Source organism: Salmo salar, chromosome 12 (genome assembly GCF_965601325.2).
Source record: "Salmo salar chromosome 12, fSalSal1, whole genome shotgun sequence".
NCBI classification, from domain to species: domain Eukaryota; kingdom Metazoa; phylum Chordata; class Actinopteri; order Salmoniformes; family Salmonidae; genus Salmo; species Salmo salar.
Genome location: NC_138302.1, coordinates 55840743 through 55866370, shown reverse-complemented (window position 1 = coordinate 55866370; position 25628 = coordinate 55840743). Strand labels below are relative to the sequence as shown.

At 41.4% G+C, this 25628-nt stretch overlaps 2 protein-coding genes across 3 annotated transcripts in view; one reads left to right on the top strand and one right to left on the bottom strand.

The window, feature by feature from the left end:
• Nucleotides 1-1873: 1873 nt before the first annotated feature.
• Nucleotides 1874-15362, bottom strand: ldlrad2 (low density lipoprotein receptor class A domain containing 2). Its single transcript, XM_014131883.3, has 6 exons — nucleotides 14562-15362; nucleotides 13186-13328; nucleotides 12616-12928; nucleotides 11844-12002; nucleotides 11292-11432; nucleotides 1874-7289 (listed from the first exon to the last, which is right to left on the bottom strand). Exons 1-6 carry the CDS (start codon nucleotides 14650-14652, stop codon nucleotides 6988-6990), a joined length of 1149 nt encoding a protein of 382 aa, XP_013987358.1. The 5' UTR covers nucleotides 14653-15362; the 3' UTR covers nucleotides 1874-6987.
• Nucleotides 15363-19186: 3824 nt separating this feature from the next.
• Nucleotides 19187-25628, top strand: part of usp48 (ubiquitin specific peptidase 48) — a 30597-nt gene continuing 24155 nt past the window's right edge. Inside the window, exons 1-7 of one of the 2 annotated variants that reach the window (XM_045692013.2) lie at nucleotides 19187-19426; nucleotides 19911-20045; nucleotides 23360-23480; nucleotides 23674-23815; nucleotides 23907-24034; nucleotides 24223-24347; nucleotides 24928-25036. In XM_045692013.2, coding sequence (XP_045547969.1) covers nucleotides 19912-20045; nucleotides 23360-23480; nucleotides 23674-23815; nucleotides 23907-24034; nucleotides 24223-24347; nucleotides 24928-25036 — 759 coding nt within the window. In that variant the 5' untranslated portion in view covers nucleotides 19187-19426; nucleotide 19911. The remainder of the gene's footprint in view (nucleotides 19427-19910; nucleotides 20046-23359; nucleotides 23481-23673; nucleotides 23816-23906; nucleotides 24035-24222; nucleotides 24348-24927; nucleotides 25037-25628) is intronic. The other variant, XM_014131879.3, reaches the window with a different exon arrangement.

The window sequence follows — 25628 nt, the reverse complement described above, 5'->3', positions numbered from 1 at the left end:
TTGCTCTTTGTGAGTAAGATGGTAACTGCTGGTGTTTGAGTGGTTGCTATTAAGACTGGAATGAGCTAATCTAGAAATCCACAATTCAACGGATTTCATCCACTTTGCCGCATGAGACAAAGGAATTTGGGTGAAACCGCTCCATTTCACAATATCTGTGTTTGTCTGCTGTGAATCATCCAGGTTGGTTCTACACATTGGTGTTGGATGTCACGCCTGCCCTCCCCTTAGTGTAAAGTGCTTTATAAATGGCATCCGTTATTTCCATTGTGTACCGGCAATCATCACTCTATCAGGGGGCTGGGCTTAAGATTCTAGTCTCCCCTGCAACAGGAAGAAATAGTTGTGTCACTGGGTTCGGTGTGTTGACCTTTCCCCCCCCCCCATAAAGTCAATGTCCATTGAGGCCTGGCCTAGTTTAACAGGGTCATGAGGCTGACACGCTGTGGGTGTGCATCAGAGATGATGCTCCCTGTGGCTTGGCCGACTGAGATACCGAACGAACAATGCGGCAGCTTTAGCTCAAAGATAATCACGTGTAAGTCATTCACACCAGAAACCGGGCCGAGCTGAACAGAGAGAAATACATCTTCCTCTGAATGTGTCTAATAATAGTGTTGGGCTATCCAAAGACAGACATGACACATTACTAGATGGAAGTGCCCTGAATCGAGAGAGATACTGTAGAAAATGTCCCTGAGCCGCAAAACATGTTTGTCTCAATTATCTAAATAGTCTGATGTGGCAATAACATTTGGATTCATGTGGCACCATGAACTGTTATTCCTGTTGACTCTGAGTCCCTTGGGCCTATTTGCTTGAGAACACTCAAACAACTGAATAACGCACCTTGAATTTTTTTTTGACTAATCGAGAAGTCATGTTTCACCAAGGCAACAATAAACCCAGAATCAATGTCAGGTTGTAGTGCATACAGGGATAGGGATTAAACACCATTCAAACAGCAGAGGGTTCTCTTTGTGGAAGGAGAGGGATTTGTCCTCAACGGTTACCAGTAGTTACAGCGGCAACAGCCACAGTTTGAGACTTGTGAGACCTTGCCAAGAGCTTACCATTGTCAACAAGGCTCTCAGAGGATGAACAACCAACTAGGCAGCAATTATATCCAGCTCCAGATGAATACCCTACCTACCCTCATTTTATAATATAACAGAAGCAGAGATAGACAAGGAGACAGAGAAAGAGACAGGGAAGACGGCAACAGAGGGAGAGTCGGGAGAGAGAGACAGACCAGTCTAAGTTCAATGTTTTATGTCTTATTCTGCAAAATATCAGACTATTTGAACAGTTATAAGGTAAATCCATTTGAATTCAATCACTTTTTGACAGCATCCCTTTTGATTTAAATACACATTTCCATAAATGTTTGCCCATGGAAGAAATGGTCACAAAGTTACTTTTTGGACCAGAATGCCAAAACATTCAGGAGATAAAAGGTGCTCAAAGTATTCAAGAGCAAGTTGTCTCAACCTACAAAAAAAAAATTGGATTATGTAAACTACGGTCTAAACTACAAAAAAAAAACTGGAGTTCACGCATTTTTTGATAATTGACATTTAAGGATAAAAAATGTTTTAAAAACTTTTTTTCAATATATTCAAAAATATTTTGACAACCCTGCTTGTAAGCTTTTAAATTATATCAATCTCAACCCTTTATATTTTCTAGTGATGAAGACATGGTATGGCGGGGTGTGCAAAATAGGTCAACTTTGAACACCTTTATCTCAAGAATGTTTTGGCATTCAGGTCCAAAAAGTCACTTTCTGAGCACTTCTACAATGGGCAAATATGTATGGAAGGTTTTGTTCAAATCAAAAGGGCTGCTGTCAAAAAGTGATTGAATTCATATGGATTTAGCCTATAACATGAGGCAATGTCGAATGGATCTTTAATGTTCTAAGTTTAATATTGTCAGACATATATTTACATATCAGACAGTGGGGAATACGAAAACAATTTCCTTGTTGTTTGTGGATCAAATACCATGGAGTAATTAAGTATACATAGATTTTATTTATTTCACCTTTATTTAACCAGGTAGGCTAGTTGAGAACAAGTTCTCATTTGCAACTGCGACCTGGCCAAGATAAAGCGTAGCAATTTGACACATACAACAACACAGAGTTACAATGATAACCAGACCTGGGTTCAAATAGCTCAATTACCTACACATAACATTTAGAAGTAAGTATTCAAATATCTTATATTTGAAAAGAAAAGTAGCTTAATATGTATACATATAGTACACAATTGGAAAGTATTTGAAAATACTCAAATACACTGACTCAAATACACTTCCATGCATTTAACTCAGGTATTTCAAATTGGTATTTGAAATTGGTATTTGAAATAAGTATTTGAAAATACAATTTGTTTTTTCAAATAACAATTCAAATACTATTTTACTTGTTTTGGGCTGTATTGAGTATTTAAAAATATTTAAAAGGATTTTAAATACCAGCTTCTCAAATACACATTTTGAACCCAGGTCTGATGATGACACTTCAAACAAACATAAGCTTTAAAAAAACACACAGTTTGCTTTTGGATATGGAGGTTGTGTCAATAGTACAAAGGTAGTGGTAGAAAATCTATTTAGCCTTCTGAATAAAAATAAACCATAAGTAAAAAAAAACTAAAAAAACATATGAGAAATAATGTATTTACACAATAGTAGTTCTATGGACACAAATCATTTTGGTTAATGAGACAGAACCAGAGCCCCATGTCTTCTTATTTGTAATGTTGACAACACATGTTTCTGGTATCATGTCTGAAAGTTAGGCAGAGGCCCTAGTGTAGAAAAGTATACTAATGCACTTGATTCATTATCATCTCTTTCAGCTCAGTCCATGACCTCGTGAGGAAAGTCACAGTTATATCCCATATGTGTTAAATCTCTGAGAAAGAGCAAGAGAGCGAGAGAGAGAGAGGTTGAGGGAGCATACCTTCAATTGTCGCTTGGCAACTCAGAGTAGAGAAACAGCATTTAGTCAAGCATGTGTCACCCTTACGAAGCCTCGAGAGCACCTCTCAAAATCATTCAAAAGACAGAGGTGGGGGAACAGTATAATCTACACCATCGTTCAAAAGTTTGGGGTCACTTAGACATGTTCTTGCTTTTGAAAGAAAAGCAAATTTTTTGTCCATTAAAATAACATCAAATTGATCATAAATACAGTGTAGACATTGTTAATGTTGTAAATGAACATTGTAGCTGGAAACGACTGATTTTGAATGGAATATCTACATAGGCGTACAGAGATTCATTATCAGCAACCATCACGCCTGTGTTCCAATGGCACATTGTGTTAGCTAATACAAGTTTATCATTTTAAAAGACAAATTTATCATTAGAAAACACTTTTGCAATTATGTTAGCACAGCTGAAAACTGTTATCCTGATTAAAGAAGCAATAAAACTGGCCTTTAGACGAGTTGAGTATCTGGAGCATCAGCATTTGTGGGTTTGATTACAGGCTCAAAAATAAGTTTCTTCTGAAACTCGTCAGTCTATTCTTGTTCTGAGAAATGATGGCTATTCCATGCGAGAAATTGCCAAGAAACTGAGGATCTCGTACAACGCTGTGTACGCCCTTCACAGAACAGTGCAAACTGGCTCTAACCAGAATAGGAAGAGGAGTGGGAGGCCCCGGTGCACAACCGAGCAAGAGGACAAGTACATTAGAGTGTCTAGTTTGAGAAACAGAAGCCTCACAAGTCCTCAACTGGCAGCTTCATTAAATAGTACTCACAAAACACCAGTCTCAATGTCAATAGTGAAGAGGTGACTCCGGGATGCTGGCCTTCTAGGCAGAGTTGCAAAGAAAAAGCCATATCTCAAACTGGTCAATAAAAAGAAAAGATTAAGATGGGCAAAAGAACACAGACACTGGACAGATGGAGATTGGAAAAAAGTGTTATGGACAGACAAATCTAAGTTTGAGGTGTTCGGATCACAAAGAACATTCTTGAGAAGCAGAAAAAATGAAAAGATGCTTGAGGAATGCTTGACGCCATCTGTCAAGCTTGGTGGAGGCAATGTGATGGTCTGGGGGTGCTTTGGTAGTGGTAAAGTGGGAGATTTGTACAGGGTAAAAGGGATCTTGGAGAAGGAAGGCTATCACTCCATTTTGCAACGCCATGCCATACCCTGTGGACCACGCTTAATTGGAGCCAATTTCCTCCTACAACAGGACAATGACCCAGAGCACAGCTCCAAACTATGCAAGAACTATTTAGGAAAGAAGCAGTCAGCTGGTATTCTGTCTATTATGGAGTGGCCAGCACAGTCACCGGATCTCAACCCTATTGAGCTGTTGTGGGAGCAGCTTGACCGTATGGTACGTAAGAAGTGCCCATCAAGCCAATCCAACTTGTGGGAGAAGCTTCAGGAAGCATGGGGTGAAATCTCTTCAGATTACCTCAACAAATAGACAACTAGAATGCCAAAGGTCTGCAAGGTTGTAATTGCTGCAAATGGAGGATTCTTTGACGAAAGCAAATTTTGAAGGACACAATTATTATTTCAATTAAAAATCATTATTTATAACCTTTTCAACATCTTGACTTGACTATATTTCCTATTCATTTTGCAACTCATTTCATGTATGTTTTCATGGAACACAAGGACATTTCTAAGTGGCCCCAAACTTTTGAACTGTAGTATAGTTACACAACAAGCATGGAGGGTAAATTAAGAAAGGTTAATATGTCTACTCGAGGCAGGATCAGTTTACATGGCATACATGAGCACCGACATACGTGGTCGCCCCCGAAATGGGACATAAAATACCTAAAAAAACTGAGGAGTGGGATTTATTTTATTAACAAAAATATAGTCCCTGTTGGGTAAGGGGCATATATGTGTGGGAAGTGAAAATTTCAGTGGGAGCAGGTTGAGTGGGATTTCTCATGCTTTTGTAACTAGGAATCTTATGGCAACATACAGTTGAAGTCGGAAGTTTACATACACCTTAGCCAAATACATTTAAACTCAGTCTTTCACAATTCCTGACATTTAATCCTAGTAAAAATTCCCTGTCTTAGGTCAGTTAGGATCACCACTTTATTTTAAGAATGTGAAATGGCAGAATAATAGTAGAGAGAATGATTTATTTCAGCTTTCATTTCTTTCATAACATTCCCAGTGGGTCAGAAGTTTACATAAACTCAATTAGTATTTGGTAGCATTGCCTTTAAATTGTTTAACTTGGGCCAAATGTTTCGGGTAGCCTTCCACAAGCTTCCCACAATAAGTTGGGTGAATTTTGTCCCATTCCTCCTGGCAGAGCTGGTGTACCCGAGTCAGGTTTGTCGGCCTCCTTGCTCGCACACACTTTTTCAGTTCTGCCCACAAATGTTCTATAGGATTGAGGTCAGGGCTTTGTGATGGCCACTCCAATAACTTGACTTTGTTGTCCTTAATCCATTTTGCCACAACTTTGGAAGGATGCTTGGGGTCATTGTCCATTTGGAATACCCATTTGTGACCAAGCTTTAACTTCTTGACTGATGTCTTGAGATTTTGCTTCAATATATCCACATAAGTTTCCATCCTCATGAAGCCATCTATTTTGTGAAGTGCACCAGTCCCTCCTGCAACAAAGCACCGCCACAACATGATGCTGCCACCCCTGTGCTTCACGGTTGGGATGGTGTTCTTCGGCTTGCCAGCTTCCCCCTTTTTCCTCCAAACATAACGATGGTCATTATGGCCAAACAGTTCTATTTTTGTTTCATCAGACCAGAGGACATTTCTCCAAAAAGTACGATCTTTGTCCCCATGTGCAGTTGCAAACCGTAGTCTAGCTTTTTAATGGCGGTTTTGGAGCAGTGGCTTCTTCCTTGCTGAGCGGCCTTTCAGGTTATGTCGATATAGGACTCGTTTTACTGTGGATATAGATACTTTGTATGGTCCTTTGCTGTTGTTCTGGGATTGATTTGCACTTTTCGCACCAAACTACGTTCATCTCTAGGAGACAGAACGCGTCTCCTTCCTGAGCAGTATGACGGCTGCGTTGTCCCATGGTGGTTATACTTGCATACTATTGTTTGTACAGATGAACGTGGTACCTTCAGGCATTTGGAAATTGCTCCCAAGGATGAACCCGACTTGTGTAGGTCTACCATTTTTTTCTGAGGTCTTGGCTGATTTCTTTTGATTTTCCCATGATGTCAAGCAAAGAGGCACTGAGTTTGAAGGTAGGCCTTGAAGTACATCCACAGGTACACCTCCAATTGACTCAAATTATGTCAATTAGCCTATCATAAGCTTCTAAAGCCATGACATAATTTTCTGGAATTTTCCAAACTGTTTAAAGGCACAGTCAACTTAGTGTATGTAAACTTCTGACCCACTGGAATTGTGATACAGTGAATTATAAATGAAATAATCTGTCTGTAAACAATTGTTGGAAAAATTGTGTTATGCACAAAGTAGATGTCCTAACCAACTTGCCAAAACTATAGTTTGTTAACAAGAAATTTGTGGAGTGGTTGAAAAACAAGTTTTAATGACTCCAACCTAAGTGTATGTAAACTTCCGACTTCAACTGTAGATAGAATTGAATAGGTGAACCTGGGTTACTTATACACTCAGAGAAGAACCCTCTGTTGAATCCAATCTAATACACTTTTAAATACAAAACAGTTCGAAGAATGTAGCATCAGTCATTCATTGTGTAAAGCACCAGAAAACAAGAACCTACAGTGACTAAAACATTATAATGTAAAGCCTTTCCCCGTTTTAAGAACGGTCTCAGCTTTGCAGCACTCCTTCTTCCATGACATTAACAGTCCTTGTAACCCAGCAAAAAGACAAGTATCATCTCAATCCATCAGTCTAAAACAGGAAGTCTGGGTCATCATGTCCGTGAGTCCATCTGTCTCACTGTTAGCCATCATAGCAGTTATGCTTCATAGCAACAACAGTCCTGCGCTACATAGTGACTGCATTGCCCCCCTACACAGCGAGAGTGGTGGCGTTAGCCGTGGATGTGGTGCGGGTGGACAAGGCAACACTGTTGGTTGGGAACTGTCCTTGTGGTGAGACCTTAGCTCGTCGGTGCTCCTTGTTCTGGGCACAGCTACGGGCACAGAGCTGGCAGGAGGCACAGGCTGAGTTACAGCATGGTAAGAAGCGGCAGATGCTGATCCTCCAGAGGAACCAGCCTGGAGACCAGCAGCACCAGCACAGCAGGACCACACCAGCTATCACACCCAAGGCGATGTAGAGAGCCAAAAGGGACAGGTAGGGAGGAGAATCTGGGGGAGTGTGGAGAGATGAGAGTAGAGTACAGTTAGCAATGGGGTCTGCTTGCTTGTAATAGTAAAACCATCCGAATACTTTGTTGTCAAATCACAGTAAAGACTTTTACTTGTATTCTTTGATGATCAAATCATCCTTCAATGTAAGACAAATGTCTGGCAATTTTCACAGCCAATTTTTTCTGTCCTTCGCCAGACGAATTGGAATGAATAAAATAATGATTGTGGTCTTGGCTGGACATCTGGTGGCTTGGCACAGACAAAAAGGCAATCTAGCCTCAGTATCTATTTGCACCAGTGTCATTAGAAAAGGAACAATGGTGACTGGGAACTCAAAGGGGTCATATTCACCACTGAGAATCCATCACAGTTTATTGGTTTACAACCGGTAAGGGCGAAATTAAGAGCTATGGGCATCCCAATTAGTTTTATGCCCCCTGTCATTGATGTGCTTTGCATTCCAATTTGGTTCCTGTTACTTTGTGCTGAAATAGAGTTTACAGACACAAACAATACCCCATCCCCTACACAGGTTTTGTGGCTTACCCAGCAGTTAAGAAATAAGGGATCTTTGAAAAAAAAAAAACACTGTGAGATACAGTGCATTTGGAAAGTATTCACACCCCTTCCCTTTTTTAACCTTTTGTTACGTTACAGCCTTATTCTAAAATAGATTAAATAAAAACAATTCCTCATCAACCTACACACAATACCCTAGAATTGTCACACCCTGATCTATTCCATCTGTCCTTGTGATTGTCTCCACCCCACTCCAGGTGTCGCCCATCTTCCCCATTATCCCCTGAGTATTTATACTTGAGTTCTGTTTGTCTGTTGCCAGTTCATCTTGTTTGTCGAGTCAGCCAGCGTTTTTCTCAGCTCCTGCTTTTTCCCCCCCAGTCTCTCCTTTTCTCGACCCCTGGTTTTGACCCTTGCCTGTCCTGTCTCTGAGCCTGCCTGCCCAACTACTCTGCCTGACCTGAGCCTGCCTGCCGTCCTGTACCTTTGCCCCTATACTCTGGATTATCGACCCCTGCCTGACTTGACCTGTCGTTGCTATAATATACATTGTTACTTCGACAGTCTGCATCTGGGTGTTACCTTGATTCCTGATAATAATGACAAAGCGAAAACAGGTTTTTCGTAATTTTAGCAAAAACCTTACTTACATAAGTATGCAGACGCTTTGTTATGAGACTCGAAATTGAGCTCAGGTGCATCCTGTTTCCATTGATCATCCTAGAGATGTTTCTACAACTTGGAGTCCACCTGTGGTAAATTCAATTGATTGGACGTGATTTGTCTATATAAAAGGTCCCACAGTTGACAGTGCATGTCAGAGCAAAAACCAAGCCATGAGGTTGAATTAATTATCCGTAGAGCTCTGAGACAGGATTGTGCCGAGGCATAGATATGGGGAAGGGCACCAAGACATTTCTGTAGCATTGAAGGTCCCCAAGAACACATTGGCCTCCATCATTCTTAAATGGAAGAAGTTTGGAACCATCAAGACTCTTCCGAGAGCTGGCTGCCCGGCCAAACTGAGCAATCGGGTGAGAAGGGCCTTGGTCAGGGAGATGACCAAGAACCCGATGGTCATTCTGACAGAGCTCCAGAGTTCCTCTGTGGAGATGGTAGAACCTTCCAGAATGACAACCATCTCTGCAGCACTCCACCAATCAGGGTTTTATGATAGAGTGGCCAGACGGAAGCCACTCCTCAGTAAAAAGCACATGACAGCACACTTGGAGTTTGCCAAAAGGCACCTAAAGGACTATCAGACCATGAGAAACAAGATTCTCTGGTCTGATGAAACCAAGATTGAACTATTTGCCCTGAATGCCAAGCGTCACGTCTGGAGGAAACCTGGCACCATCCCGTCGGTGACGCATGGTGGTGGCAGCATCATGCTGTGTGGATGTTTTTCAGTGGAAGGGACTGAGAGTCTAGTCAGGATTGAGGGAAAGATGAACGGAGCAAAGTACAGAGAGATCCTTGACGAAAACCTGCTCCAGAGCGCTCAAGACCTCAGATTGGGGTGAATGTTCACCTTCCAACAGGACAACCCTAAGCAGCCAGCCAAAACAATGCATGAGTGGCTTCGGGACAAGTCTCTGAATGTCCATGAGTGGCCCAGCTAGAGCCCAGACTTGAACCCAAGCTGTGCAGCAACGCTCCCCATCCAACCTGACAGAGCTTGAGAGGATCTACAGAGAAGAATGAGAGAAACTCCCCAAATACAGGTGTGCCAAGCTTGTAGCGTAATACCCAAGAAGACTTGAAGCTGTAATCGCTGCCAAAGGTGCTTCAACAAAGTACTGAGTAAAGGGTCTGAATACTTATGTACAGTACCAGTCAAAAGTTTGGACACACCTACTCATTCAAAAGTTTTTATGTTTACTATTTTCTACATTATAGAATAATAGTAAAGACATAAAAACTATGAAATAACACATATGGAATCATGTAGTAACCAAAAAAAGTGTTCAACAAATCAACATATATTGTAGATTTTAGATTCTTGCACACTCTTGGCATTCGCTCAACCAGCTTCATGAGGTAGTCACCTGGAATGCATTTCAATTAACAGGTGTGCCTTGTTAAAAAGTTAATTTGTGGACTTTATTACATTCTTAATGAGTTTGAGACAATCAGTTGTGTTGTGACAAGGTAGGGTTGGTATACAGGAGATAGCCCTGTTTGGTAAAAGACCAAGTCCATATTATGGCAAGAACACCTCAAATAAGCAAAGAGAAATGACAGTCCATCATTACCTTAAGACATGAAGGTCAGTCAAGTTTCTTCAAGTGCAGTCGCAAAAACCATCTAGAGCTATGATGAAACTGTCTCTCATGAGGACTGCCACAGGAAAGGAAGACCCATAGTTACCTCTGCTGCAGAGGATAAGTTCATTAGAGTTACCAGCCTCAGAAACTGCAGCCCAAATAAATGCTTCACAGAGTTCAAGTAACTGACATCTCAACACAAACTGTTCAGAGGAGACTGCGTGAATCAGGCCTTCATGATCTAATTCATATTTTTGATTCCAACCGCCGTGTCTTTGTGAGACGCAGAGTAGGTGAACGGATGATCTCCACATGTGTGGTTCCCACCGTAAAGCACAGAGGTGGTGGTGTAATGGTGCTTGCTGGTGACACTGTCAGTGATTTATTTTGAATTCAAGGCACACTTAACCAGCATGGCTACCACAGCATTCTGCAGCGATACACCATCCCATCTGGTCTGAGCACCTCCAGACTGTGTAAGGGCTATTTGACCAGGAAGGAGAGTGATGGAGTGCTGCATCAGATGACCTGGCCTCCACAATCACCCGACCTCAACCCAATTGAGATGGTTTTGGATGAGTTAGACCGCAGTGAAGGAAAAGCAGCCAACAAGTGCTCAGCATATGTGGAGACTGTTGGAAAAGACTGTTGGAAAAGCACTCCAGGTGAAGCTTATTGAGAGAATTCCAAGACTGTGCAAAGCTGTCATCAAGGCAAAGGGTGGCTACTTTGAAGAATCTGAAATATATTTTGATTTGTTTAACCCTTTTTTGGTTACTACATGATTCCATGTGTTATTTCATAGTTTTGTCTTATTCTGTCGAAAATAGTAAAAATAAAGAAAAACCCTTGAATGAGTAGGTGTGTCCAAACTTCACTGGTACTGTAATTGTGATATTTAGTTGTTTTTTTTAAACAGTTTTTGCTTTGTCATTATGGGGTATTATGTGTAGATTGATGAGAGAAAAAAAGTATTGAATCCATTTTAGAATAAGGCTATTACATAACTAAATGTGGAAAAAGTCAAGGGGTCTGAATACTTTCCGAATGCACTATATACAGTAGTACAAGTAAAGCAGTTTGAGTTGAGCTATTTATTCTATTAACCTTTACGCAACCAGGTAAGACATTGGGAACGGATCCTTTTATAATAACAACCTCCTAGTTGGTCAAGAGGAAAATAATAACCTGCATTGTACCAGTTGTCACTCACCTGTCACTGAGTCGTGATGGGGTACACCGTCCGGAATGCCACAGTCCCTATTGGTGGACATGGGCAAAGTGGGCGGGTTTAAGACAGGGGGGGATGGGGTCACTGCTGGAGGAGGGGCTTGGGGTGGGGCCAGCTGACCTGCTGAGGAGATGACACGGGTGTTATTTACCTTTTCTTTACTAGGTATGGTGACTGACAACACATTCTAATTTACAGTAACCAAAACGTTGTACAGTTTAGAAGAACGGTAGAATAATACAAATTGGGTGGCTTAAGGTGGTCTAGTGATCTAAGCCTCTGCTTCTGGTGCACACTGTCTACTGCTGCAGTATGGGTTCGGATCCGGCCTACCACTTTTTCAGCACACTCTCCTGTTTCCTCTCTAATTGTGACCTAACAAATAAACACATATGTGAGGAGAAGGACTGCCCCACTCCTTTAAAAGTGTATAAACTGTGTAATAGTGTAATAATAGCGAGACTTAGTCTGAAGTTTGTTGGGGGAGACCACCTTTAAAGGCCTGCTGAACAGGTAGCTGCACAGGTGTGATACCTGAGTGACCTTTGCACCCTGAGGGCAGGTGATCCTCCAAGTCACTCCCGTCCCCACAGTTATCAATGCCCTTTTCATCACACACCAGACTCATGGGGATACACTTCCCATTCCGACATGGGAAGTAAGGCTCACTGCTGCACGCTGATTGGTTAAAACCTGAAAATGGATAGAGCAAGATGGTACATTTGATTGGTTACAAACGGCACAAACTACAGCTCGTGAGTAGGCTACAATTTTGTCGTGGCCTTCCTGTAATTCTACAGTTTGCCATGTGCAAAGAGAAAAAATTGCAGTTGTATAGCTAATCCCATGCTACACATTTTGCCATGAGGCGGAGATACATTTTTGCTGTTTTATAGCTAATTTTCTGCAATTCTACACATTTTGTCATGGGGCAGAGAGGAAAATGTTGCATTTTTAAAGCTAATTAAAGCCAAAATATAGTTGTGTTGACTGTGATAAAGGCACTAGATTATGAGCTGTCTTGTTTGCTAAATTAACAAATGAAGTAGGCAGTGGCATGGTGTATATAGCCATAGAAGCACAGTGACATGCCTCAATGCTGTCATATTCGTCACTTATTGGGGTTTCAGTTAGTAATTTTTGGCCACCTTTCCCATGAGAGTGAATGTCAACCAGTGCACTGCTTGCTATGAATTCTATCTGATAGTGTTTGAATGTTTAGGTAAAAAGACAAATAATGTCCATTTTGGAACAGTGTTTATTTTTTGGGGCTCAATCTGATTGGGTGGCTGGCGTCATGTCTCACCTAGTCTGAAGGAGGTGAAGTCCCCCACGAAATCCACTCGAGGCAGGGTACCTTGGGTCACCAGACGCAGGGTCAGGTGATTCCCTGTGGACAGCACCGGGCGAGGTGGGCTCTTCCCACACAGCGTTGGTCCAATAGGAGGCGAGTTCTTGTCCCGCCCGTCATAGAACTGAATGTATGATCCCGCATGACATGGGTCCCCTTGCTCCACCATTGGAGTCGACTCAGGGGACTCAGGGAAGAGGGGGGATGGACTTTGGGGTGCTAAACGAAGCAGGCTGTAGACGAGGAAGAAGCGGAAGTGGAACTGGACCTTTACGGGGAGAGGAGTGGGGGCATGTTTAACTGACAGACATTGCAAGGAATATAAAGTTAAAATATTGGTATTATCACCCCTAACCCTTGCCTTGGAACTGAGAGGAGTGGATAGCTGTAAGAAGTCAAGGTGAAATATTATCATATTGCATATACCTATCCAAACCTTCAAGATCTATACAAGGGATTTGGGATATTGGGCATACATGTGTATAGTGAGCACAAAAGGGAGGGGGTGTGGCTAGTAGTGGGCACCTTGTCCTTGGGGGAGGCGGCCTGCATGGTGAGGTGGCAGTCCGTTCCCATGGTGACAAAGTAGTACTTCTTGGACTCCTGGTGTGAGTTGACGATCATCCCATCGCCCTGGATGTTCTGGCCACAGAAGTCCACCACGTTGACTGGAGGAAAACCCACGGATGTATACATGTAAGTAGCATAAACAGCAAACTACTTGTCTGTGAGGATGTGATGTGTAAACAAAAATCTGCTTTCTCTCAGTTTCTCCACAGTCCCATTGAGTCCCTGACCTATACTGAATTATGAGCATAATATTAAAAAATATGACAAACTAAAACACAACTGAGTTTGTTACAGGTGATTATAAGAAACAAATAGCCAGAACAGGACCTGAACTAGCAACCCTACAGTTACAGGTCAAGTGCACTACACTACCCCTGGGCCTCTTGGTTATGGTGGTAATACATACATGGATGGAAGCCACAGTGAGGGTCTAAGGCTGGGGGCCAACTGATGCTGCTCCACACACCCACTCTGGACAGTGAGCCAGATAATGGGAAGATTTACAACCCCTTCCTGGGTTTATAAGCTCGGTTTCCCTAGGCAACCACTGGATCCTCCTGCGCTGACCTACCGGAGTGCCCCAAGAAAGGGGACTGGGAAGCCACCGCTGGTGGGAAATCACCAGTCCCACAACACTACCCAAATAAACACATTGCCCGCAAGAGAAGCACTGTCCAAAACATGGACAACAGTATATCCTTGAGTCCCTAATAAAGCGTTTTACAGGTAAAAATAAACAGCTCTGGTACGTAAGTTCTCACTGGGATGAAGTAGCGTAGGGAAAAGACAACTAAGGTGACATGAGGCAACTCCTGATGTTTCTTTCTCAATGATTATCTGTTGTTGATAATGATAAAAGCATAGATTTATTTATTAAGTTTAATGTCAAAAGTCTGTAGGCTATTTCAGTGGAATACAGGCGAACAAAAATATGAATGCATATTTCATGAATTAAAGTTGAATTAAAACTAATTCAAACCCCTGTGTAAACTATTATTTCACAAATTAAGAATTGTCACATGACAAATTATCATTCAGCTGCGGGCGTAACCCCTGGCTCCTTGGTCATCCAAGGGCTTCTGGTTTGTTTTCTGAAACAAATTGCCATTCAGACTTAAACTCAACGGGTATTTAGGTAACGAATATAATATTGACGCTTCATTACAGGGACTCAGAAAGACACAGTGTTTTAATTTACAAAATCCCAGTGGCACAATGAGAGAGCCAGGAGCAACAAATAAATACGCGCACAAGGCAGTGCGTCACGGTAATGGAAAAGCGTGCCTGAATCCGCGACGGAATAATCTGAAATTGACCTTCCATCTCCTTACCCGTCTCAAGTGGATTGGTCGTGACTGTCATTATGCTGAGCAGAACAAACACTTTTGACAGGCTCTGAAGTTGAATCCCCTTGTTGGCCATCTCGGTAGGTAGCCTACTCCCAAGCGCAAAGGCTGTTGTTCCACTCTGGTGCGCACTGCGTATCCCAAGGCTGCGTTTCTGCGTATCCCAAGCCCCACGACTCCTCAAATGTGTTGCATGTGTGTCTGTTTCGGTGGAAAATTATGTTCTTCACGGAAAGTAACCATTTTGCAAAATGCACTTTGTGGACATTCCGTTGCTGGTGTGCCAAGAGAAGCGCGGTCTTCAAATGAGGGACGCACGATGAATATTCCCTTTTAATGTTTCTGACGCCTTTAGGAAAGTTACACTTAGGCTTTTGTTCCTTTGAACCCCTATCTTTGTCGAATCCATCTAAGTGTCCTGTGATTTCCATGACAACAGACCCAATACAATTTTTCCAAAGTAGGAGGGGGAGCGGGCCCCTCTATCCGCACCCTTTCACCGACACTCAAGTTGGGCGCATTCAGCGAGACCGACGGGCTCTCCATCTGTCTCCCTTTAGAATAGATTTACGTTGGTAGTTTCACTTGCACTTGAAAGACTTGATTTAGCTTAAGGGATTGGTGCACTTAGACATGCTAGATAAAAACGTTCTTCTTACTTGCCTAATTGTTAAATGCACACAAATGCTGAGATGTGTTGTTTTGCTTAAAGGGATAGTTTACCCAAATTACATTGTTTCCTTACTCTTTAAACTGTCTATGGACACGGTATGACAGCAATTCATGCGTTGGTTTAGTTTCCCTGGAACCGTTTCCACATGCTAACGTTTTAACATTTGTGGCACAAATCGCAGTGCCAAGGAAAATAAACCAAAGCATGGATTGCGGTCATACCTTGTCCATAAACTGCTTACAGGGTAAGGAGCCAATATCCTCCATGTGACACGTAGCCGTCTAACTGACACCACTTCAAGGTCAAGGATGAGGGGGGCTCATAAAAGAGATTCACAAGAGGACCCTGGAGTGACACTCGCACTGAATTAATTATTTACTGAGAGTGTAAATCTGAGCACCTGTTATTTTCAGAATAAGAAATGAATCAATAATTAAGTTAACTTTTACAGATCCACAATTGAGAGCATCCTGTCGGGCTGTATCACAGTCTGGTACGGCAATTGCACCGCCCACAACCGCAGGGCTCTCCAGTGGGTGGTGCGGTCTGCACAACGCATCACCGGGGGCAAACTACCTGCCCTCCAGGACACCTACAGCACCGATGTCACAGGAAGGCCAAAAAGATCCTCAAGGACGACAACCACCCGAGCCACTACCTGTTCACCCCGCTACCATCCAGAAGGTGAGGTCAGTACAGGTGCATCAAAGCTGGGACCGAGAGACTGAAAAACAACATCTCAAGGCCATCAGACTGTTAAACGGCAATCACTAACACAGAGAGGCTGTTACCTACATACAGACTTGAAACCATTGGCCACTTTAATAAATGGATCACTAGTCACTTTAATAATGTTTACATATCTTGCATTACTCATCTCATTTGTAAATACTGTATTTTATACCATCTATTGCATCATGCCTATGCCGCTCGGTCATTGCTCATCCATATATTTATATGTATATATTCTTATTCCATCCCTTTACTTAGATTTGTGTGTATTAGGTAGTTGTGGAATTGTTAGATTACCTGTTAGATATGGCTGCACTGTCGGAACTAGAAGCACAAGCATTTCGCTACACTCGCTATAACATATGCTAACCATGTGTGTGACCAATAACATTTGATTTGAACTATAGCCTATATCACCACTGTTATCCTACAACTGCTGCATGGTATTTCCCAGGTTGAAACAGTGGAGTTATACAGTACAGTATATTCTCCTCCATTGGAAACACATATGAAGTTTACAGCTAATGAAATAAGAGAAGCATTCTATTGTATTCTAAGTCTAAACTTGGGATGTCCCGGTGTTGTGCAGAAAAGCTCACCCCTACCAGAATCCCCCCCCCCCTCGCGTGTACGCGCACACACTCAATTCTTCCTTGCAATTCAATTCTTCCAAATTCGTCCTCTCTCCCATGTCTTATTCGACTAGTAGTTGTTCTAAAATGTTTATTGCTTGCCTACATTTTACTCCCTCTGTTTAATATAACACACATACATTAATGAATTATTCATTTCGGTTGCCTGGTGGTGGTGGTGGGGCAAGACAATTTTCTTCCCCTCCTTCTAATTTCCTTAATTTTGTGGCTAGTCAAATACTTTCTACAGAACAAACTTCACATCAGGATAGGCAACCGAAATGAATAATTAATGTATGTGTGTTATATTAAACATGCGAAGACAGATACTGTGTGTGGCTGTGTGAGAGCGAAGTCTTGCATCTTGCTCATCTCAATATATGTGGTGCTATATTTAGCTGAGGCTACCTTTAAGGTAATGGTTAAGGTTAGGGTTATGTAAGGATTATGGTTAATGTTAGGGTAGGGACGTCCCAAGAATTTCGGATAGCACTAATCAAGGTTTCATTCAATCATGGACGAATGCGTCCAATAATGGTTCTGACTAGGTGGAATACAGTTACGACCGGAAGTTACTTTTTCGTAGTCGGTTAGGAGAATTTACGCAGCAGGCCAGGATAATTAACGTAGCAGGTTAGGAGACTGAGGTTAAGGTTAGGAAAAGAGTTAGGGTTAGTTCAATTGCTCTCCTAATCTGCTACCAAAATACACTTCCAGTCGTAGCTGTACTCTATCTAGTCACAACCTCCAATAAATCAAGGAGAAAAACCTCAGCCGCTTGCTTTTTGAGATTCCGTAAAAACTTAGATACAGCTAGACTGGACATTACTTTTCCATAACAGATTATGAGAATTAACGTAGCAGGTTAGGAGAATTAGGTTAAGGTTAGGAATCACAACCAGCCGTGATTGGGAATTCCATTGGGCGGCGCACAATTTGCCCAGAGTCGTTCGGGTTTGGCCGCTGTAGGCCGTCATTGTAAATTAGAATTTGTACTTAACTGACTTGCCTAGTTAAATAAAGGTTAAATAAAATAAATAAAGTAGGAAAGGGGTTAGGGAAAATGCGCTCTAACCGGTTGTCACAAAATTGGCTCTATCGTACAAATTCATGAAAATAACAATTAGCTTTTTGGTTAGGCATAAGGTTAGCAGTCTGGTTATGTTTATAATCAGATTTGAAGAAGATAAACTGTAGAAATAGGAGGGGTTAAGCCATAATTATGACTTTGTGGCTGTAATAACTAGTGAGGACCCTCCTAACCTCCTACGACAAGTCACTTCGGTCGTAGCTGTATTAAAGTGGCAGGATTTTAGCATAGAGCCCCACTGTGGAGGTGTCTTAATACCCATAAAACCTAGCGGTGAAACAGGGAAAAGGTTCCAATCGTTTTTCCACCATTCATTTTTTCCCATAGGGAATTTTAGAAACTCTAAATAAGGGCTGTGTTTCGTGTAGGCTTACCCTGGCGAGACGTTTTGATAACCATGTACATTTCTCTCGGACAAGGTGACTTTTATCAATGTATTCGGCTTTATTTACTCTCAGATTCTAAAATTCTAATTAGCATTAAAGTAGACATCATGCAAAACTACAAATCCCTGCAAGCTCCTGCACATCATCTCTAGCTGACACCTTTGCTAACAGGTATTGTGTCAATTTAAAACTTGCACAAGACAGTTCACAGAATGGTCAATTTAAAGATATGTAGCCAATTTATTTATTACAAAATGTAGCTAACATTAGATAGTTCATCCAGAGATTCTTACCTTTGCCTCAATTCAGCAGTCTCATCCAGATCATCCTGGCATTTTCAGATCATCCTGGCATTTGTAGTTCTTTATGACTAAGCATAAAAATTTAAAATATCTAAAAACATTACTAATGTTGCTGTCCCCACAACAACAAGAAAAATACTTAAATACATGTAATTTTGTCCTTGAAACATTTAACTGAATGAAATAATAAAGAAATCCATTAATTCCTATGGAATGTAGTGCCAATATGGCAGTCTCTCATTGCCCTCCATACAAAAAATTCTTCACTTCATGGGCTTATTTTCGTGGGCAAAGTAAAACCAAAGACTTTTTATAACTAAACTAAGATACACCACACCCTATCGTTTCCAATGGGAAGAAAGAGTCATCGTGGGTAGAACAAGCAAGGTGATGAGCAGAGCCAAGCCCAAGCTAGCGAGATCCTATTGGCGCCTTCTCGCATGCGTCTGCATATTTCCATTAGGGAACGCCTCCTCTGTGAAGTGCGCCTGTGCAATAACTCAATAAGCCTTTGCACTCCTAAACAACGCGATTTTTTAAACTTTTACAAAGGGTAAAGTCTACTAAACTTAATTCACTATGTTCATAACATATTCTAGTTTTGGGAACACTGTGTTGACATTAAATGATTAATCGATGAGAACATTTGCAGAATGTCGGACAAAATCCATCTTCTCCCACTCCCGGCAAGTGGGCCTCTCACTGTCATATTTGGTAATGAGTAGAAACGACACGCGGATGCTTCACATTTATACATCCGGTTAAATATCTGTCTCATGGTTCTATCTGTGGTAAAAATCTCTCGCTTCGCCTCTTCCTCTATTTTTATGCAGTCCCCCGCATTTTCTTTGAAAGTGGCTACGTAGCTGCGTCGACTTCAATCGTATGTCATGCGTTAGTACTTGCGCCTAAAACTGAAGGAGGAAATTATTTATTTAAAAACTGACGCAAGGGCGCTAAATCTAAAACAAACTGAATAAAATATGAAAATATATGCAGCTGCACAATCAGAAGTTTGTGATACACGCACGAAAGGTTCGAATGTACATTTAATTAAAAAAATAAAAAATATATTTATATTATCCGCTAACAAGAAATGATGGGTAGCTAGCTAGCTAACGTTAGCTTGAGACCTAGCTAGCTAGCTACGCAGTTATTTGCAGTGGGGAATATCTGACAGGCTAGCTAACATTATGATTGGTAGCTAGTTAGCTACGACAAGCATCAGCTGATATGATTCTAGTGTTAGCCTATGGATGTTGGAAGAATGTTTAGATTGTGTTATTCAAGTCTTATGTCATTTGAACTGCTTGCCTGATGTGATTAACGTTGTAGCTACAGTATTTGTTCGGCCTTTTTTTCGCCGACGACTAGATACCTACATTTAGCCAACTGGCTAACGTTAGCTAGCTAACGACGTTGAGTGACTACAGCTGTGCCAGTAGCAGCGCGAGTTAGGCCGCAGCATCCTCGGCACCTCTTTCTCAGGGTACCCATGGTAGGCTCTGTTTTCTTGCAGAATGGCGCCTCGCGTACAGCTTGAGAAAGCAGCCTGGCGCTGGGTCGAGTCGGTGAGACCAGAGGACATACAACGCGAACATATTGAGATAGCTTACCGAATCTGTGTACCGGCGTGCAAGAGGGGAGCATGCAGGTAAATGTGCAAGTTTAGCTACCTAGTTTTTTCCCCTAGCTAATTTCTTCAATTCCCAATGTCAAAACGTGTCCTATATGTCATATTCAACTGCTATAATGTTGCGAGAACATTAAGAGTGAATTGATTGTGTTGCACAACTATATTTTGTCTGCTATTTTATTATTTTGTAGCTATTCGGTTGAATATCATGTGTATACATAGGCTACACAATGATATTCCATCTATGGAAAGATAGGTGAAACACTTGTCATGACATGTTTTCATTTACTGAATGATATTGACAATTCCTTGTTAACGGAATTACGCTGATACTTATTATTTTTTTACTTTAAAACGTATACCAAACAAAAACCATTGATTTCAAGTTTAACAAAACATAGAACTCTATGCACAAGGACTACTTGCCATGGGACAGTCAATCATGTTCCATGAAATTGGATGAAATTTGGACAAAAACAGTTAGAAATATGATGACCAAAGTATGAAAAATGACATTAGTAACGTTTGATTGTAAAGGTAGCCTACTGGTCTCCTCCCCCATGTCAAACACTTGTATTCAGGAGGCTGGATTATTTAAGGGGATAAAGTGACCCCCTAATGCTAATTTTAATACACCAATGGTAACATGATACTCTTTTACCTAATTTAAATAAGTACCCCCATGTAACAAACATAGGAGAAGGTGTTTGCAGAGGGGTGTGGTTTATATAGCTACTGGTGCCAAAATTTGACTATAGGGTGTCAGCAAATATAATTAAAAGTTTACACTTCGTCTATGGCAAAGATACTTGTTTACCCTTTCATCTGTGTCTGGTGTTTGCTAGTTAAAGGCTAGCTAGGTCTTCAGCTAGCATGGAACAAAAGGGGGGAGGGTTGTTCAAAACTCTGACATGGTTATCATGTCAACTGCATCACAAGAGACAAATGTTGACATCATTAACCAGGTTTCCATCCAACCTTTTTACGCGAGTAAAGTGGATGTTGGATAAAAAAATGTAACCGTTAATGACAGGCCTGATGGAAACAAGACAATTAAGCAAAAAATGTCAGTGTAAATGCTTTTATGCCCAATTATTGATATAACATCATAGCGAAGTAAACTTTGTCACGTATTGACATGTTGTGTGGTCCTCCCCACGATGACTCATCGGGAAAGCATGCAGTTTATTAGGCTAGAGATGAAATATGAACTTCACAGGGTGGCGAAAATGCAAGGCGACGAGCTTGATGCTCCTTTCCAATAAATATCAAGGGTCTTATTCTGGTGACATGATCATCGGTGCTCGGCTGCAGTTTGACAAATTAAAATAGTAGTGATGTGTCGATAGGGCATTTTTGACCGATATGATATCCAATATTTTCCTTGCCAAAAACCTGATACCGATATTTCAAATTTTAGCTGCCCTTTAAGCATTCTAGTACAGCTAAATAGTTACCACGTGGACACAGCGGTCTAAGGCACTGCATTTCAGTGCAAGACGCGTCACTACAGTCCCTGGCTTGAATCCAGGCTGTATCACAGATTTCAATAATAGTTGATGTCATAACTCAGGAGGATGTTTTCTCTTGAATGAGCCATTGATCATATTTTTTTTGCAATATTCCTACCACGAGAAATATGTAATTTATCGGAGGGTCTAGCACATTTTTCCTATTTGTCTGCCTCTTTAGTCCAGGGTGTATTGCATGGTGCCGTTGCCAGAGATGATATTATAGAAAGGAGATAGGAATCCAATGAATGAATGAAGCAACTTTTAACGCCCAACCCAGAAGACTGTCTCCCAATTGCGTTCAAGTTGTCATGCTGCGTCACGCAATCCCTTCTCAAAGTCGGTGTATATAAGGAGAAACGTGCCTATTTTCCTCAAGTATGTAGTGTCACGTTTCCAAAGCTATATGATATTACAGATGGCAAGTTAATTATCTCACATCTCATAAAATGTTGGGTTTTTTGAGCTAGCACCTAATAGAATCCCATTCGCTCCTTGTCCCAGAATGCTCAGCGTGGCACATTGACGTAGTATGGGCAACATTTCCCATCTCCTCAAAAGTATTTCTGCCGTTGCGAATGTCAGACTCCACTCTGTGAGGCACATTGATCTGCAAGTTCAGCATGTTGAGATTGTAGACTCCTAAATTGATAGTGCAGGGTGTTTTGGCAATTTTACAGCTAACTAGCTACTTTATATTGTCTTTGGTATTATTGTGTGTAACTACGTTCGCTTGCTAGCCAGCCAGCCCATCTAGAGAGCATATCATTGTGGATTTTGAAGTCAACTTGAGGTGATTTCCACAACGATTTTCCAATTTGCTACCAACCTTATTAAAACGGCAAGATGAAACATTTGTTCACAGAAAATATTGTTCTAATATTAGTGTTATTTAACAGTAAATAAGGAATGATTGGTTTTGGTTCGATTTTCCTTAATCTTTTATTTTTATTGGCCAGTCTGAGATATGGCTTTTTCTTTGCAACTCTGCCTAGAAGGCCAGCATCTCGGAGTCGCATCTTCACTGTTGACGTTGAGATTGGTGTTTATTTAATGAAGCTGTACTATTTAATGAAGCTGCCAGTTGAGGACTTGTGAGGTGTCTAGTTTGAGAAACAGACAATCTAATGTACTTGTCCTCTTGCACAGTTGTGCACTGGGGCCTCCCACTCCTCTTCCTATTCTGGTTAGTGCCAGTTTGCCCTGTTCTGTGAAGGGAGTAGTACACAGCGTTGTACGAGATCTTCAGTTTCTTGGCAATTACTCGCATGAAATAGCCTTCATTTCTCAGAACAAGAATAGACTGATGATTTTCAGAAGAAAGATCTTTGTTTCTGGCCATTTTGAGCCTGTAATCAAACCCACAAATGCTGATGCTCCAGATACTCAATTAGTCTAAAGAAGGCCAGTTTTATTGCTTCTTTAATCAGGACAACAGTTTTCAGCTGTGCTAACATAATTGCAAAAGGGTTTTCTAATGATCAATTAGCCTTTTTAAAATGGTCAACTTGGATTAGCTAACACAACGTGCCATTGGAACACAGGAGTGATGGTTGCTGATAATGGGCCTATGTAGCTATTCTATTAAAAATCAGCTGTTTCCAGCTACAATAGTCATTTACAACATTAACCATGTCTACACTGTATTTCTGATCAATTTGATGTTATTTTAATGGACAAAAAGTGTGCTTTTCTTTCAAAAACAAGGACATTTCTAAGTGACCCCAAACTTTTGAACTGTAGTGTATGTTTGATTAAAAATGTGTGAAAGAAGTTGTTGTTAGGCTATTGATGTTTCTCCTGCTGACTTTGCTTATACAGGAGGAATTGCAAAGGGAACCCAAATTGTCTTGTCGGTATTGGGGAACATGCCTGGTTGGGAGAGATCGACGAGAACACCTTCCACAACATTGACGATCCAAACTCGGAGCGCCGGGACAAGGTAGGCATACCTCCACAACATTCACCATGAACACATCTGCAAGGATGTGCTCCTGCCTGTTTGTGAATCCACATTACTTAGTTCTACTTCAAGTTAAAATGTCTGCCTTTTGATCTGCACTGATGTGGAAACACTGGATGAGTAAGAGACAAGTTTGTTTGTACTTGTCCATCTCTTTCTTTCTCCCTCTTAGAACACGTTTGTGGGTCTGACAAACCTGGGCGCCACGTGTTACGTCAACACCTTTCTGCAGGTGTGGTTCCACAACCTGGAGCTGCGTAGGACCCTGTACCTGTGTCAGAACACCAGGGCAGAGGAGCACGACATGGACTCAGGTGTGCAAGCCCTCAGAGATCAGCCCAACTGTATAGATGACCTCAGGTAAACCCAAATTGTAGAGCTGAAACACAATTTTCCCTTTCTCAGACTACGAGCCTCGCAGCATATGTGAACACCTGCAGTACCTGTTTGCACTGCTACAGAACAGCAACAGAAGGTACATTGACCCCTCAGGGCTGGTCAAGGCTCTGGGGCTGGACACAGGACAACAGCAGGTAGAGCCCAATTATCTTTTTACATGTACAGGAAAGTCTGTGTGAAGAGTTCACAATGTTTGGAAGAAGCTTATTTGTTTTGATAGTGGCTATAGGAGGAAAACAAATAATACAATTTTAAAATTGAAACTGTGTTTTTATTTTACTCTTTCTTTCTCCCGCCCTGTCTTCTTTCCTTTCACTTTCAGGACGCTCAAGAGTTTTCCAAGCTCTTCCTCTCGCTATTGGAGGACACCTTATCCAAACAGAAGAACCCAAACCTGCATAATGTCATCCAGCAGCAGTTCTGTGGCCAGATGTCTTACGTCACTGTGTAAGCCAGGACTACATTCACCCATCAACTTTAATCAGACTTAAATAACATTCTAACAACCTAGTTGTAGTTTTATTTGTTAGAATTTGCAATCTTCAGGTTGCCACGAGAGATGTCCTTGTCCTTTCTTGCTTTATGGCTGGGTTTTATAAAGTCAAGCGTCTGACTATTTTGTACTTTGATATCAGTGGTGGTGCCAGTCAGAAATGCAACAGGATTTAACAGTCTTTTATTAGCATCATAAAGGCAGATGGAAAAGTGCTGTGTCAGGTTAACTGGACCGTCCATGTCAGGCCGGACACTAGGCTTTTTAACTAGAGGTTCTGGCTTTGGCTGCAAAGGTTATCCTTTTATCCGAGCCACGCTTTTGCCATGTATGATTTTTGGATCAAGATCAAAACGTATTTGCACTACCTTGCTTTTTGTTGTCTTAAATCAACCCAGACTTCTACACAACACCGATACATTTCAAACCTCTGCAAAAAAAATACAAAATAAATAACAGGTGCAGACTTTGCACTGGTACGGACACTGAGTAAACCTGTCCCTGAGTGTTTCTCTGTCTGGCTTTACAACACAGGTGTAACCAGTGTGGTCGTGCTTCTCCTCTGCCGTCCCGATTCTATGAACTGGAGCTCAACATCCAGGGCCACAAGAACCTTACAGAATGTGTCACAGAGTTCCTCAAGGTAACCATTCATTATGACATCAGTTCCCCAAGGTAACAATGAAGCCATAAGACTGCTAAATAGCTAACAAAATGTCTACACAGATTCTCTGAGTTGACCCTTGGATTACATTTTTTGTTTTTGCACAGTCTCTATGCATACTCACAGGACTCTTCACACTCTTGCACACTGACACTTCAACACACACACACACACACTCCATTTGCTCGCACACACATTTATACTGACTAGACACACACTCGCATACAAATAATCATATACGCTGTTGCTACTTTGTTTATCAAATATCCTGATGCCTAGTCACCTTACCACAATAATATCTACCTCTATCGCTCCAGTATCCCTGCACATTGTAAATATGGTATTGGAACTGGCCCTGTGTATAGCTTACTCACTAGTCATGTCTTTTTTTTATTTCTTATTTTTATTTGTGTTTTTGTTCTACCTTATGTTATTTTTAGTACTACATTTATATTGATTACTGCATTTTTGGGTTTAGAACTTGCAAGAAAGGCATGTCCCTCTACTTGTGCACGTGACATTGAAACTTGAAACATTGTATAATGACATCAATGTTCCCGATGGTATTACT

Coding starts and splice junctions, on each gene's coding strand:
- ldlrad2 (XM_014131883.3), bottom strand. CDS start 14,652: ATGGCCAACAAGGGGATTCAACTTCAGAGCCTGTCAAAAGTGTTTGTT. Junction 12,003..12,615: donor CTTCACCTCCTTCAGACTAG/GTGAGACATGAC, acceptor ATCCATTTTCAG/GTTTTAACCAATCAGCGTGC. Junction 7,290..11,291: donor CCATCACGACTCAGTGACAG/GTGAGTGACAAC, acceptor ACACTCCCCCAG/ATTCTCCTCCCTACCTGTCC.